The 15690-nt window shown below is 41.8% G+C and overlaps 1 protein-coding gene across 1 annotated transcript in view; it reads left to right on the top strand.

The window, feature by feature from the left end:
• The window catches only part of LOC133003408 (beta-1,3-glucosyltransferase-like), a 53012-nt gene extending 39411 nt beyond the window's left edge, over positions 1-13601 (top strand). Inside the window, exons 10-15 of the mRNA XM_061073135.1 lie at positions 171-240; positions 2221-2334; positions 10225-10324; positions 11272-11391; positions 12207-12351; positions 13012-13601. Of these exons, the coding sequence (XP_060929118.1) occupies positions 171-240; positions 2221-2334; positions 10225-10324; positions 11272-11391; positions 12207-12351; positions 13012-13179 (717 nt within the window). The 3' untranslated portion in view covers positions 13180-13601. The remainder of the gene's footprint in view (positions 1-170; positions 241-2220; positions 2335-10224; positions 10325-11271; positions 11392-12206; positions 12352-13011) is intronic.
• The last annotated feature ends 2089 nt before the right edge of the window (positions 13602-15690 follow it).

Raw genomic sequence — 15690 nt, forward strand, 5'->3', positions numbered from 1 at the left:
TTCCGGGGAGAAATGTCAACTTTGAAATTTCACTTAAGATAACAACTACCACTTTATATAGACATCATTTGGCTGTGTAGCCTGATATTGTGTGTTTTAAGTGCAAGTCCTTTATGCCTATCTGTTCACATGAGCCTGTCTTTGATTCCTGTCTCTCCTCTTCACCAAAGGGGGGGCCGGTGGATCAAGCAGACGTGTTTGTTGCCGTGAAAACGTGTCAGAAGTTTCACAGTGAACGAGGTGAGTCACACGCCGGCGTGTGTTTTTGTTGGGTTGTATCATAATGGATCTATTTTTCCCCACCTTTGACACGAGTGACTGCATGAGAGCTGTTCTTTGTAATCCTGACAAATTCCTTCACTAAACGATTCCACCATCAGCTCTGAAAGGATTTAATAGTGTTCAGGCAAAGAGAAAAATGAAATCTCGACTGAGTGCCTCCCTCCCTTAATGCCCGGAATCCCACAGTCATCCAACAATCCCGCAGGTGTCAGGAAATCACTTACTAATGTTCCCCAATCCATCAGCAAGCTCTGATATTTCCTCCGTAAATCTGCTGCTTCTGTTACAGGAGTTATTAAAAAAAAGCTTCCGTCAGTAGATCAAACTGCAGATTAATGTGAGAGCGATCAGACAAACTGAACACGGCGTTCAGAGGCTGTTATTTGCACTTTAGCTTAATTACTGTTTCCTCTGCCGAGCTGCCAGATTTAAACACGGAAAATGAATATTGAATTTAAATGTCAAGGTAAGTTCAGATCAGTGAGCAGAGAATGTAACAGAGCTGCTCTGTTAGTGTTCTAGCTTTTGAATCTCCATGATTATATAGTGCAGGAACAATAATGCAAAACATTTCAATCTGCATTACTATATTTAAAGTTAAGATATTAAAAGGGTGATAAATAACAAATGGTTGTAGTGTTTTACTTTCTTGTTGGCTGCATCAGTCGTATTAACTTTAAATAAATAGGAAACCCAGGCAACCGTGTTCCTTGTGTTGTGAGATTTCTGTAGATTTTGCACATTTGTTCCCAGTCTTTGGTTTGACAGATAAAATGAAATATAACAAACTATAAATAACACATGTAACAATGTGTGAAATTGCTTTCCCTCTCCTTTAAATCTGTAATATGTTCCAATCATCATTTAGGTGAAGTGCTTGCTTTACCTGTAGATATAAAGTTTTACATTTACATGATGGTGATTTCTCATTTGATCTAGTTATTGTGTCCTACAGAAAGGCAGGTTTTTCTTTTAGTTTACTTTATATAATAACATGTGAAATCAAATAGCAGTTCTATATTAAGTGTTTAATTGCTTATACTGTTTTTCATCAGGTCAGATATTGGTTTCTAAAATCCTTTAGAGTCAGCGATGGTCCGGCAGCTTAACGTTTTGTGTTTTGGTTCTTCTTTCTTTCTTTTCAAAGTTGCCACCGTGATTCGCTTGTGTTGATTTACGATAGTTGCACACAGACTGGAGTTGCTGCCGCGGCAGATCTGTGTGTGCTCTGTATTCCTCAGCACCCAAACTCTCTCGCTTCGACGGTTCAGAGACTCATCACAAAAGATCTCGTCAGTCAGATCCCAATCAATAGGAAAACTTGCCATCAGGAAGTGGGTCAGTGACAGATAGAGCTGAAAGACATTGTAGATACAGTGAGCTAATTTTTTGACAGAGGAGAAAAAGTCAAAAGGCTGCATGTGACAAAATGTTACAGAGCAACGAGCACAAACTAGAACCCACAGAAGATTTTATTGAAGAGAAAACGCTTGGATTCTTGGCTCTAAAATCCAACTGCTGAGACTAAAGAATATTCCCTTTTATTTTACACATGATAAATGAAAGGTTTTATGATATAATTTGATGCTTATCAGTGCCACTAAGTTCCAAAGAGTCGTTTCATCCAATCCGGAATAAGAGTGTGCAGTGTAATCCTGACATTCAACCCAGTGGAAGGATTAAAGCGAGTCTCACTGTCTTCTTTTAAAAATCTGTTCTCCCTCTTGTCTTCTCTCATGAGTTTGATATCTGAAGATGTCTTTAATAGAATATACGACCAAATAGACAGAAACATCAGAAAAGAACATGTGTTGCGATACGTATGAAATAATAATTTGCTCTGAGCATCTACACCACGAAGAACCTCAAGTCTGTTAGTTGTGAAACTCGGTGAAGGCCTGTATTGATTTTTTTCTTCCCCCCCACCCTTTGCTCTAGTTCCAGTGATAAAGAAGACTTGGGAGAAGGATGCCTTGTTCTTGGAGTACTACAGTGACCATGCAGATCCTGCAATACCGACCATTAATTTAGGAGTGCCGAATACTGAAAGAGGTGAGCGCTGCTGTGGCCGCGGTCGTGTCAAACAGATACAGTGAAGCTCTTTTCTAATGGTGCAAGGTCAGCGGCACACACAGAGCTGCATGAAAAATGAAATAGCAAACTGAAGGTGAGGTTTTTCTATAACCGAGCCCCCTGTGAAGGGGACGGGTCCTGGGATCCAGACGGATATTGCCTGAGGCAGCAATGATTAGAATTGAGTTTTCCTCGGAGATTAGCTATTTGTTATTCAGACCCCGGTTTGAATACTATATTTTTTAGTTTATCATGCCAAGATTTAAAACTTTAACATGCTCTTTTAGTTTGTTGTTGTACTGTGGTGATAAATGGGTCTGTGCCATCTGGTTGTTTATGAATTTAACAAGCTTTTCCTTCTAATGAACGCTACAAACCACAGCACAAGTTTGGCCAATATCCCCCGCTGACTTCCACAGACTGTCAGGATCTATTAACTGAAACGTTTACTGCACATATTTGTTATTCTACGAGCTGGTGATAATGTCACATTATTTCCTTTCACCATTTGTAGTTGTGGTATTTTCAGCAACAGCACACTTCAACATCATTAGACGTACTGTTGAGTACGTGTTTACAAAGTTTTATTATAGGGCTCAGTGAACCCTGACCCTAACCCTAACCCTAACCCTAACCCTAACCCAGTGGAAATACTGGAAATATCTTCAGTTCATACCTGAAAACGGCTCATCTTTGTCAGACCTGTTCACAACTACAGGAACATATCCAGAGCGTTCAGGTGGAGGATGGCCCCTCCAGCATCTGTACTAATCTCCCGAAATATGGGCTCACTCTGACATTCCCAGGACATTTTACTTTGAGGCTGGCAGGAAAAAACTCTGGAGAATGTCCGGAGCAACTGACTCGCACATTTGCTTTCACACACTGCTCGTTTGGAAACGAAGAACAAAATAGCCTGTCCTGCCCTAAGGTTACAAAATCCACCTACTGAGACCTCTGAAGCTCAATGGTCTCATGCAGAGGGGTTGGATCGGACTATTTCTTGGCAACAGGCAGTGACTTTCTTAAGTCTGGTCCTCACTTCATTGTTGCCAGACAACCAGTGAAGACTCCAGCAAGTCACTGCATGTTGCCAAGAAAAAGTCGAGCACGTGACCCCCCCAGCATAACACCGCAATTTGTCATCTTTACATGAGGATATATCTAAAAGAGACGGATACAAGAGGAACATTTTTGTGAGAAAACCACAGTATTTCACAAGATCCGACATTGGAGATTCATAACTTTCTCAAAATGATGCAGAAATCATCTTTTAAATTTAGATTTCACCCAAAAATAAGTTGCCAGGTGTAACAAACCATTCAGTCTAAAACCTTCCATTGAAGCAACATCAGACGAGTTCAGACGTTATTGAGTCCTGCTCCTCTGCATTAAGAGGTTTACATCTGGTAACAGAGTACAAATGGTGGCTCCAGCTGACAGTCCACCTGGCGTGGCTGACCTGGGGCAGACCAGCCGTCTCCAGATGGAAAACACAAGGTCTGAGAGTTTGTTGGTCCCTCAGGAGAAGCTTTAAAACAACAACATCCTCCAGCTCCTCTCCCAGGAGTGTCTGGAAGACCTTCTCCCACAGGGGCGGCTGGTGGATGTTGCTGGGTAACAGGATGCTCTCAACCAGATAATAATGAATAGAGTGTTACTGTGCTCAGAAGTTATATATTGCTACTATTATTATTATTATTATTACTACAATATGTCATAGGCATTTGTTTATCACATACACCTTTCTATAAATCAGATTTTATATAAGCTGATCTTTTGAGTGCTGCTCCTGTCACTTGGGAATTAATGTGTCTGGAGGATCCTTTTTTGCTGAGTCACCGTTGGCAAGATTTACTGACAAGACCCTGTCTGGTACATTATGAGGTTTGGATTTCAGAGTCGGAGATTCCTCATCAGAATTTAGCTTGTTGCATCAGTACACAAGAACTACGGGCAGATTTCGCACGGGTGCATGTCATGTCGTGTCGTTCGTTTTATTAGTAGGATTGAGCAATGTTTGCTTATCGGTAACGGGCAGAAGAGCTTGTAAATGGAGCACGAGAATGCTTAAAGCAACCCATGGTCGTTTTGTAAACATGGCTCAAGCTCTCTGCCTCAGCACCCCCCTAAAGGCCCGAGCCGGGGCCATTTGTCCGCAAATTATTTTACACTCTGATGGCTGTCGGCACAAAATGGCACCTAAGACCTCTCATGGTGCACCTTAATGGGATGATGCATCGGTTGTATTCACTCTTGGCTTCCGCTGTGGGAAGGTTGAGGGGTTGTCTCCGGTCTCCACTTTCTCCAGGCGGCTCAGTTCTTTAACAAGCTGGTGTTTTGCAACCTATTTGCATTGAGGCGGCGAAGGATGCAAACTACCACCGGCTGCTTCCTGAAACGTGAACTAGTCTGTTTGCAGAGTTGAGTCTCGTGGACAATAACTATCAGTCTTTCTGTTAAAGCTACTGTAACCAGTCCAGGTAGTTGTTGGACGTCACCTGTGGACATGGGACAGGTCTCAGTGTCTTCTCGCTCTGCTATGAAACCACTAGCGGCTCCTTTGCTCTGCTCGTGCCAACTGCCAAAGCTCTCAGGTATTGGACCTGACTGTATCCTCACTGGAATCGTCACATTGATTTTTCTTAATCAGATTTTACAAATCAGATTTAAGGAGGTGTGATCAGATTAGTGAGGAACCGTCCAACCCCGAGGCGCTCCAATCTGATTTCAAACTACTTTTAAAACTTCTGCAGTGGTCAACAAACCTCGATGTCACACGCAGAACTGGAAGGGCACTTGGAGAGCGCATCCCGCCCCCCCCCACCCCCCTCGCCAGGGCTGACATCCTGTCTCATCATGTTAAAGAAAATGGAAGAAAAAAAAAATCTTCAATCTGCCTTCTTATTTGGATCCACTCCAGAATTTAATGGGGTCTTCCTCGGGTCATGTCCCACCCCTCCATGAAATTCCATGGAAATTGGTTCAGTAGTTCTAGTCAGACAGACGGACTGCAATGAGAACACCACGGCACTTAATAGCATGCCTGCCTCCTCCAAGGCCCGAACATTCCCCATAGATGCAATCAAGCTGCACCAAGATACATGAATTATTCCCTGGGAACTTGGTAAAAAAAAGAAAAAGACTCGGAAGAATGTAAAAAGCAGCGATAAAGAAAATCCTCCAGCAGTCCAAAGCGGATTCGCTCCTTCGTTCGGATGAAGGGCAAAATTTAATGGGTTATTTCTTGGCTCATCCTTCCACAACATTCCATTAAGTCGTTTTTGCGTAATCTTGTTGACATACAACCAAAGAAACAAACATGCGCAAAAAACAAAAGCTCCTCTGTATCACGAAGAGCGAGACGACACATCTGTTTTCCATCCAAGCTGCTGTTTGGTAGTTTTCCTACTGTATTATTGAATATGCCACAAGTGGATGCAAATACGTGAGCAGGTTTCATCACCACAACAACTCACTGACACTGAGTCCTCAGGGCAGACATTCTTGTTGGATGTGTGAATAGTAATAAGAAGGAATGTGACAGTGCAGATCCCTGAGATCTTTCCCTGCAGCACAGAATACATCCGTAATGTGTGTAAGGCATTTTAAACTAAACACTAAACTAAACTAATTGATTTTAAGTAGACGTGAAAATCCCAGATAAATCCCGAGTCTATCTGATTGTGTCTTACAGTAAAGTTTTACAAACCTTGTTGAATTTAGGGGAAGGAATTTAACTTTTTCTGCCTTGTTCTCTCATTGATTACTATATGTGACTGATGGCATTGTAGATTGAATTGCAGTTTAACAAACAGTGTTTCCATAATGTCCAGGCCACTTTACATTCCCAAAATATTTGAATATGATAAAAGACCAGTGCATTATCACTATATGCTTCTATGACAGTGACAGATAGTCGTCCTAAGCTTTACTGCAGAGCTTTTCAGGCCATTTTACTTTTCATTAAAGGTTTTCGTGTCTGTGTAGAAGCTTTTAAATGTTCAATGTTGATGCCATAAGCTAGAAAAAGGTCAGAGGATGCTTTTAAAGCGGTGATTGTTTTTATTTACTCTCTGAGTGAATCCATTGAAGCCCGATAACGTGATAAACACCGAGCCGAGGTGTCATCGTCCACGTCGACTGATTGTTGGAGCTGCAGTCGGTTGGTAGAAAGAGATGAGAAGCGCTGACGTGCTTTAAGTGCTGCTTAATGTACGGAGCCTTTTATGACCTAAAGTTAACGTCAACAACATCAATATTCCATGTGTTGAAAACACTTTGGTTATGTTATTCTCTGTCTATACAGCAGATACCGGTCGGGGCCAGGAGGTGAGGTGTGTTTATGTTTCGCAGACATGTCGAGCTGAAACACGAGCGGCTGGTAAATCCAAGACAACAAATTAAACTGGAAGGCGAATTTATTCTAGAAAAAAAAACATGTCTCTGCTCCTCTCTTCCAATTTACGTTTCTCAAGGACCGTGTTATCCAATTCTTTATCAGAGATCATCACCTTCCCTTTAATTTCACTTTCCAATGCACGCCAGTTTTCTTTTAGTTTTTTTTTTTTTACTTTTGGAAGATAACAATTGAATGTTGGAACCTTGGCAGCCGACCAAAGTCCATCATCAAGGCCCGAGGGGATTCTCTCCGGTTTGGTAAGCGGCCAGACGCCGGAACTACTGTCAGTTTAATAACTATGCATGATGTCAATCAAACAGAACTCATAATAGCATTTGCAATCTGGGTGAAGTACAGTAGATGGGATTTCTGCTGCGACTCGTGTCTGAGAAAAGGCTTTTTTTTGAAACATTACCAGTCCTTCAACACTGTGGAAACTGAAAATAGAATTAGTGTCGTACTGTGTACATACAAATGGGCGATGGAGTCGGTCACTAAGGGGCCCTGAAGTCGCTGCACGCTACATTAATCAGATGAGCACACACTGAAATGATATACGATTGAAGTCAAGTGAAGAATAAGCTGTTTATCTGCTGCCTCGATGCCAAATATCCAAATGATACGCAATCAGTTATCAGACTTGGATTCGATTAAGGTCGGGACGAACATAATTTGTTTCCATTTCTTTTGTTTTAATCTTCCGCTGCCCGGCCCTCTGGGTTTATGCTAATGATTCCTGAGAGCAGCCTCGAGTTCATGAACAGGCAACGAGCATCAATATGTCTGGAATCTGTACTCACCACCATAGTTCTTTATTTATGTCACCTTCAGATGACTCCACAGAGCCCATTGAATTCCCAACATGCCTTTAGAGCCAACTCTTAAAACCATACATACATTAGCATAAGTGAACTGTAAATATTATGGTATTTATGTATGTTTGAAGAGAGTGGAGCTTTTTTAACCATCTGCCAATAAACTCTGTAAGTATTGAGCACAACTAGCAGCTAATAAGGTGTTGGGGGGGGAAAGGGTTTATCATATTTATAAAGCTCTTATGATGAGCATGGCTGGATACTGTGGATAGATAGATATACGAATAGATGGATGGGTGATAGATACTGATGGATACTATAGATAGATAGATAGATAGATAGATGGTCAACTAAATAAATAGATAGGTAGATACTATAGATGGCTAGATAGATACTATAAAGATAGATATATATTATAGATAGATGTACACGATAGATGGATAGATATTGTATTGATACTATAGATAAATAGATAGATATAGATGGATAGAAAGATACTACATAGATATAGATGGATAGATACATAGATACATCTGATTGAATATTTATTCACTCTCAAATGGAAAAGAGGTTTACAGACCATTTAAAAACAAAATAAATACACCTGACTTCCTGTTTTAAAAGCACTCGGAGCCTATTTGTTATGCTGCAACCTGAAGTCACAATGAAACAACACAAACCATATAAATATTTACACAATGGGAAAAACAAACTCAATAGTGTGAGGTTTTTCAATTTCGAGTCAGTCTGAGCAAGTGAGGGCAGGAGTGATGCAACGGCCTGAAATGGGAACATGGCATCATAACTTTATTAAGTAAATACTCACACTGTTCACGGTGAAGTTTGTTTTTGTGACAGTATGCTGGTGATGTGTTCAAGTACAGGAAGCAGAAGTCGTCCTCTCGTTCTTCTGTGCTGATATTTCTTATTATAGATGCAACATGACACACGAACACGGATTCTACTGCGTGTTTCCGAGTCCCTGAACATCACTCGCTAACTTCCTTCAGCTGGAAATAAGATTACCTGGAGACCTGCCTCTAAAATGTACATTTTTGGATTTTATTCCTGTCAGCATTTCAAGGTTTCCTCTCTTACTCTATATTCATATACAAGGGGGAAAATAACACCTTGGGTTCCTTATAAATAAAACAGTGGGCCTCAGTATTCTTTGTGATGCTTTGCCACCAGGGATTTCCGTGTCTCCGCTCTCAGCCATGATGGCGTGCAGATATTTGGATTCCGATGGGTATATATTTCTTCAGGTCGCTTGTTGTGCAGCTACCACGTCACTGTTTTTGTTTTCGGGGAGTTGGCGGAACATTTTGCTCCATCTGGCAGGATCATGTCAAACACAGCAGAGTAGAGGTTTGATTTCCGCTGGTCCATCATGGGAAACATACATTATTATGTCTTTGAGACGTCAGTATTAAAGTAAACGACTTTTCCCCACTTTCTCACAAGGTTCTGGAGATTTTCTCAGGTGCTGTAAAATCGAAACCCTAAAAAAAATCCAAGTAAATGAAAACAACAGCCCTTTAAACATTCATCAATCCATTACCACTTTACGGTTTAGCAGTTGCAGGTGGTGCTGGCTTGAGCCAATTCCAGCTGACATTGAGCGAGAGGCGTGGCGGATCATGGGCAAACAAACAACACATCACATTCGCAGCTATGGGGGAATTTAAAACCTCTACTTAACTCAACCTGGGCGGCTGTGGATCAGGGGGTGGAGAGGGTCGTCCAGTATCCGAAGGACAGGCCGGTCTGAGTCCTCAAAAGCGTCCTTGGGCGAGATACTGAAGCTGACAGCTGCGTACAGAAGCGCTGGATGAGCGTGTGTGTCAACGGGTGAATGGATTTTGCTATGTAAAGTGTTCTGAGTGGTCGATGGAGAAAGAAGAACGCTGTATAAATGCAGCTCATTTACCATTTACCAACCTGCATGTCTCAGGCTGTGAGGCCATAGTGCCGACCACTTTAAACATGAGTTCATGGTATAAAGTATGTTTTGTGTGGTGTCCTTTAAAAGAACCAAGAACAGAAGCATCTTCACACTTTGTCACATTAAAAGTTGCCGATGCAAAGTAGTTCCCTCTCGTTAGCTCTCGGCACAGAGTGATTTTTCTCATGTTTATTGCCTCCTCAAAGTCTCCTATCAGGGGAGTAAAAGTCAAATTAGCTAAATGTTTCTCGCTATAGTTTCCATATTATTTAAATAAATGACTATTGGCTGCATTTAGCACGATATTAACATCGCTCAGGCTGGATTACCACAAGAGCCGTTTACTATGAAAAATTCATTCGCTCGCTGAACTGAGTGGAGCCGCGGCGTCGAAGGCGTTAACTCAACACTGAGTCTTCACACTAATGTCGTCTGCAAAGTGAAATGCAAAGTGCTTTCATAGTTTCTAATTGTAGCTGTTGGTCGGCCTGCCACCTTTCAAATCCTTTCCTGTGGGCGTAATTTACGACTTTAATTTCTTCTTTCTGTGGCGGAGCTGTGTGTGTGTGTGTGGATGTAAATACCCATAACGCCAAGTGTGTTTTTCTTCCAATAACAAGCTCATTTATCTTTGTAAACAAGAATACAGCACCAGGTCAATATTTGATTCTTACTGGCCAGCATTGACAGTGTGTCTCAATTTACAGGCCACTGCGGGAAAACGTTTGCCATCCTTCAAAGATTTGTCAGCGGCAACGTCCCGGACACCAAGTGGCTCCTGGTCGTGGACGACGACACGCTCATCAGGTAGATTTACACACATATCCACCATTATTCAACATGGTGTTTCTCGTCTTTTTCTACCAATTTTAAATGCCATGCTTTCATTTTGCTTCCAGTTTGACTGACGCTTCTTCAGAAATGTTCCAACATATTCCGTCTCTCAGCCATTAAAGAAGTGCAATAAAAGAGAGGAACACTTGATTTCTAGAGACATTAACATCCTGTTGAACCTCCAGATTAATTCCCGTCCATCCGGCTTCACTTTACATCAGTCAGGTTTCTCCCTTCGTGTGGAGGCTGGTGCCGGAGGGAGACTAGTTACTTCAGGTCCTAAATGGACAGTGTCCATCGTGTGTTTGCTTAAAACGTTTGACGATGAGTGTGTGATGAGCAGTGGTGGGAAGTAACGAAGTAGAAATACTTTGTTACTGTACTTAAGTACAAAAATATGTGTACTTTCTACTTCTTACATTCTCAAACTGGCTCGTTACTTGAGCAGCGGAGGTTGGCGCAGCACGCCTCTACGCACGGCGCACCTCTCTCTCTCTCTCTCTCTCTCTCTCTCTCTCTCTCTCTCTCTCTCATCTAGGGTTCAAAATTTGTAAAATTATACATTATATACATTATATTCATATTGTTGTTATAATTTTTCAGTCAGTTAAGATAAATCTTGAGGAGAAACATTTGGGTTGTTTTTTGTCTGTATCGGCTTACTATAAAAAGCACTTTACATTTTTAATTTTGGTACTTGTACTTTTACTTTTGATACTTAAGTACATTTCAACACCAGATACTTTTGATACTAAAGTACTTTTAATATGAGCTACTTTAAGTTTTTTACTCAAGTCATTTTCTGACGGGTGACTTTTACCCAAGTCACTTTCAGGTAAGATATCTGTACTTTTACTCAAGTATGGCTTTCAAGTACTTTATACACCACTGGTGATGAGCTTGATCTGTGCTTTCCGCAGCCTCCCCAGACTGCGAGTGCTGCTGAGCTGCTACGACCCCTCGGAACCCATGTGTCTCGGGGAGAGATACGGCTACGGCCTGAGCCAGGGCGGCTACAGCTACATCACAGGAGGAGGAGGGTGAGTTCCACAGTCCATAAGCTCAGGGAGTAATGATGATAGATACAGATGTTGCAGAGGGACTATAAAATATGTAATGGAAAAATCTGTAGTCCTCAGATAAACCGTTTACATTTGGTGTGTTGCCCCCTTAAGGGAAAAATTGCATTACAGTAAATATATACGCGATAGAAAAATCTGAAAAACGCAGTAAAAAGTAATCGGTTGATAAGAGAAGACGGGACGTCGATACTTAATACTCACACAGACGGAAGCTGTTGAGTACTGCAAGAGAAAATACCACGCAGAAATGACTGCAGTGTCATAGCATCCGCGTTTTTTAAAGGCCTCATATTTCACGGAGAGTGAAAGTGGACAAGCAGCACGAGTCGTGTGTCGGCTGTCAGCCGCACTGAAGATAAATGTGGAGCAGTGAGTGAGCTGTGTGAGATCCTCCATTTAGGGACACTTCAGTGACTCTGACACTTTACAACACTGCCACTGCCAGTTCTCCCAACAGTGATGTCTCCTAAAAACTGCTTTGAGTGGCATATTTTTCCCCCCAGCAGGCTTTGATGTGTTTGTCTAATTGCTTCTCTTTTCAAAGAGATGTCACATCATTGTTGTGCACAGACAAAAAAAAACCAAACACATCTCGGTTTGATTTGCAGTGTCACTCCCTACCTTCTCACCAAATGAATAAATGAAGCACCGCGAGTGGTTAATTGAGGTGTTATTATTATCTTCGTGTGACTTTTTAACTGATTATTTACAGTTCAGCTAAGCAGGCTGTGTTGTGTGTTCATGGTTGTGGTGTGTGTGTTTCTGTGGTGTAGGATGGTGTTCAGCAGGGAAGCCGTGGTCCAGCTCCTGAAAAGCGGCTGCAAGTGCTACAGCGATGATGCTCCGGATGACATGGTGCTGGGAATGTGCCTCAACGCCCTCGGACTTCCCATCACCCACAGCCCGCTCTTCCATCAGGTTGGTTCCACACTCGCTCCCAGTACAATTCTTTGTGTGTCTCTCTGTGTGTATTTGTGAAATTCCTTGGTTTAAAAAAAAAGAAAGAAAAGAAAAGGCATTGGATATTTCCCTGGCGTCTGTTCTGTTAAGGGAGAGGTTTTGCAGTGAGATGCAACAGAGAGAGGCTCCAGGTCAGCATTGGCACCTACGGGCGAATTTAGAGTCCAATTAACCTGCGTGTTTTCAGACTGTGTGAGGAACACTCCTCACAGAAAGTCTTCATCGGCCCGGGAGGGGACAGCGCTAACCCCTGACTGTCAGCCATCTTTCATATTTATGTTTTACTCCTGTGCTTCTATCTCTGTGAGCTGTCAAAATGTCTCAGTGTGCCCTGTCCAACCCCCCCGCCCAGTCCCGACAGGAGATCTACTTAGCCGATGTGCAGAACCTTCAACAAAACATTGGTTTTCCATTGAGTTGACAAACAATTAAACTCATTCAATCCAAATTACAGCTCACCCTGTCAGTTTAAAATACACACGCATGATTCCGGGGCTTTGCCTTATCTGCTTTAAAAAACAAACTTCCCTGACTTCGCCTGCTCTCCACAGCGACGACCGGGCAGCCTCTTGTGACGCCTTCCAAATATAAATTGCTGTACTTAATCTTCCCTTTCAGGCACGCCCAGAGGACTACGCCAGGGACTTCTTAGCTCACCAGGTGCCCATCTCTTTCCACAAACACTGGAACATCGACCCCGTCGCTGTCTACGACAAATGGCTGAAGGATGACGTGAGGGCCAAACCTTCAGATGGACTTAATGAGAGTGCAAAGACGGAGTTATAAGGATTTTAAGCACATGACTTGCCTGTTTGAATATGTGTGTGTGTGTGTGTGTGTGTGTTTGTGTGTGTGTGTGTGTGTGTGTGAGAGAGACAGAGAGAGTGAGAGAGAGAGAGAGGAGAATGCGTGGAGTCATGGAACTGAAATGTTGTCCTTCCCAGATGTAAATGTTTTTGTATTGTTAATGTTGAACTGTGATAAAGAGGGACCATGCAAGTGTGTGTCCATGACTTAATCTGTGGGTTTGCATGTCGAGGTTATTGTTATTTTGGAAATCTGAACTTAATATGTGTATATTTATATCTTAAGAACAATCTCAAACTCTAACAGAGGAGCGTTGCTTCTTCTCTGGCTGATACTTTATCTTTCGACACCTCGATGCTGTACAATGTGCTCTATTTTGACATAAAAGTATAAATATTTGAGAGTGTTTTGCGTTTCTTTTCCGCTGGAGGCCTCTTATAGGATTTACTTAAAACCATTAATGTATAAATTATGAAGTTATTAAAGGTTAATTGAGTCTAAGACTGTGACAGTGAAACTACACACAGTGTTTGATGTGGTTAAAGAGGCAGCATCACAGCTGTCTGAGGCAAAAAGGTTTTTTAATAACTCTCAAAATGTACCTAAAATGTTTATTTTTTGAAAAGGGTCGATTCAAGGAAATAAATGTTTCAGGCTAAAACCATCTGTTTATCAAGATTGACTCTGACCTCAAAACGCGGACGTAGTTTCGTGCACATACTTGTAAATTATGATCTGATATCCTGTGGTATGAGGTGGAAGATTGGTTTTATCAACATCAATACCACTTTTTGATTCTCCCTCTTTTTCGGTATGAAATTAACTGTCGCACATAGTGAATTGGCCGACTCACTGATTCGCTGACCCTTAACGAAGGTCTTTGAAAGACGTTGAGCTTTGGTTTTGGAATGAAACCTTATTTTCTGGCCGTTTGCCGTATTGAAAAGTTAATTTGCAATTTTAAAAAAAGGACTTGAAGCAACTGCTGCCTGGTAACGATTGTGAAACCTCTAGAAAAACCTTTTGGGATCATAAAAGGGCCTGATATTAATAACACTGATCTAAATTTGAAATGTTAATATAACAGTGTAATGTAGAAGCTGGTCCTCGATTCTCTTCTCGGTATTTAAATTTACACCGGCCTAATGGCCCAGCCGGCCAGCTCCAGTTCATGAAAAGCCTATTAGCCTCAGGCGTTTGAAGTGGTGCAATAAGTCAAGTAGACATCTGCTAACACACCTATGAATTGTAACCTATTTGCAGGAAACAAGTTTTATTCCTAGTGGGACTCACCCACACATGGAGTGATGAGTGGTGGTGAGACAGAGCTTTGTGCCGAGGGAAGTCCTCTGCATAATTCAGAAATAAGTCTAAAAAAGTGTGCTTGCTTTGCCAATATTTCCAGTGTGTCAGCAGCTATGTCCCAGTCAGGCTGGACTTTGTCTGGTGTTGACTTTTATTCTTTAAACCTCATCCAAAGCGGTGAAGGAGCAGGTTGAGTGTTCTGCAGTTTTTCTTTCCAATACCCTCTGTCTCCTGTTCAGCTGAGAGTTTAAGTTGTTTTTTAAAAGATACTGATGTTTGGTGTCGGCCAAATGCACAAAACATTTTCTCAATCGCGTTTTCAGCTTCTCTGCAGTCAGTTGGTCCAGGTCTTTAGAAACTCTGCCTCCCAGATTCATGCACCAGGATCTAAGTTAATGGAGGTGAAGCGGATTGTATTTGTGTATCTAAAAAAGTGCTGAAAGATTACACTTAAAGAAAATCTGCATAAAATCCATCTCCTGGATTTCCACCAAATCAGCCAAATCAGTAATTCCTGCTGGACTTCGTCAACCTGAAGTTGCCAAGATGGGAGGAGCAGCAGCAAAGAGGTGAAACTCTCCACACACTTTATTTGTTCACTAATGAACCTGTACAGAAAGTTCACGTCCACATACGTCTCTGTAAGTAAAGATTTGCATTAAAATGGAATATCCTCTTTATTTGAATTAAAGCGTGTGAGCTCTGGCTGGAGAGCCTCTGGAAGGTTCTGAAGGTTTTTCTACTGGAGCCTTTTGAATATGAATGTGTTCTCTCCTGTGAGGATCCACTGAGCAGCCGGGCTCCAACACCGGGCGACTGAGGGGACCGGCTGCAGTCGGTGCCGTCCCAAACCTCTGTCACAGCTTTCATCGTCACTCAGGTTTCTCACTTCTCGCTGCTAATCTGTTTTCATCCCCTCAGGGCAACAGCAGTGAGTTAAGCAACACGGTTACGAGTTTAGAGCATCAGAAGCCAGGTAGTTTGTCCAGTTTGGATGGCAAATCATGGTGGCCTCAATAGAGAGGACCCACTCTCTTTAAATTTAAAATATTTAATTATTAAGGGCCCATTCTAGGATAAAGAAAAATTACAATTCAGTTGATTACACATTAGTGAAAAAATCTAAAGGATTATTTAATATTCTATATTTCTGCCAATAGATCCCTTTCACCTAAATCTTACACT

This window comes from Limanda limanda, chromosome 6 (assembly GCF_963576545.1).
Source record: "Limanda limanda chromosome 6, fLimLim1.1, whole genome shotgun sequence".
Taxonomy (NCBI): domain Eukaryota; kingdom Metazoa; phylum Chordata; class Actinopteri; order Pleuronectiformes; family Pleuronectidae; genus Limanda; species Limanda limanda.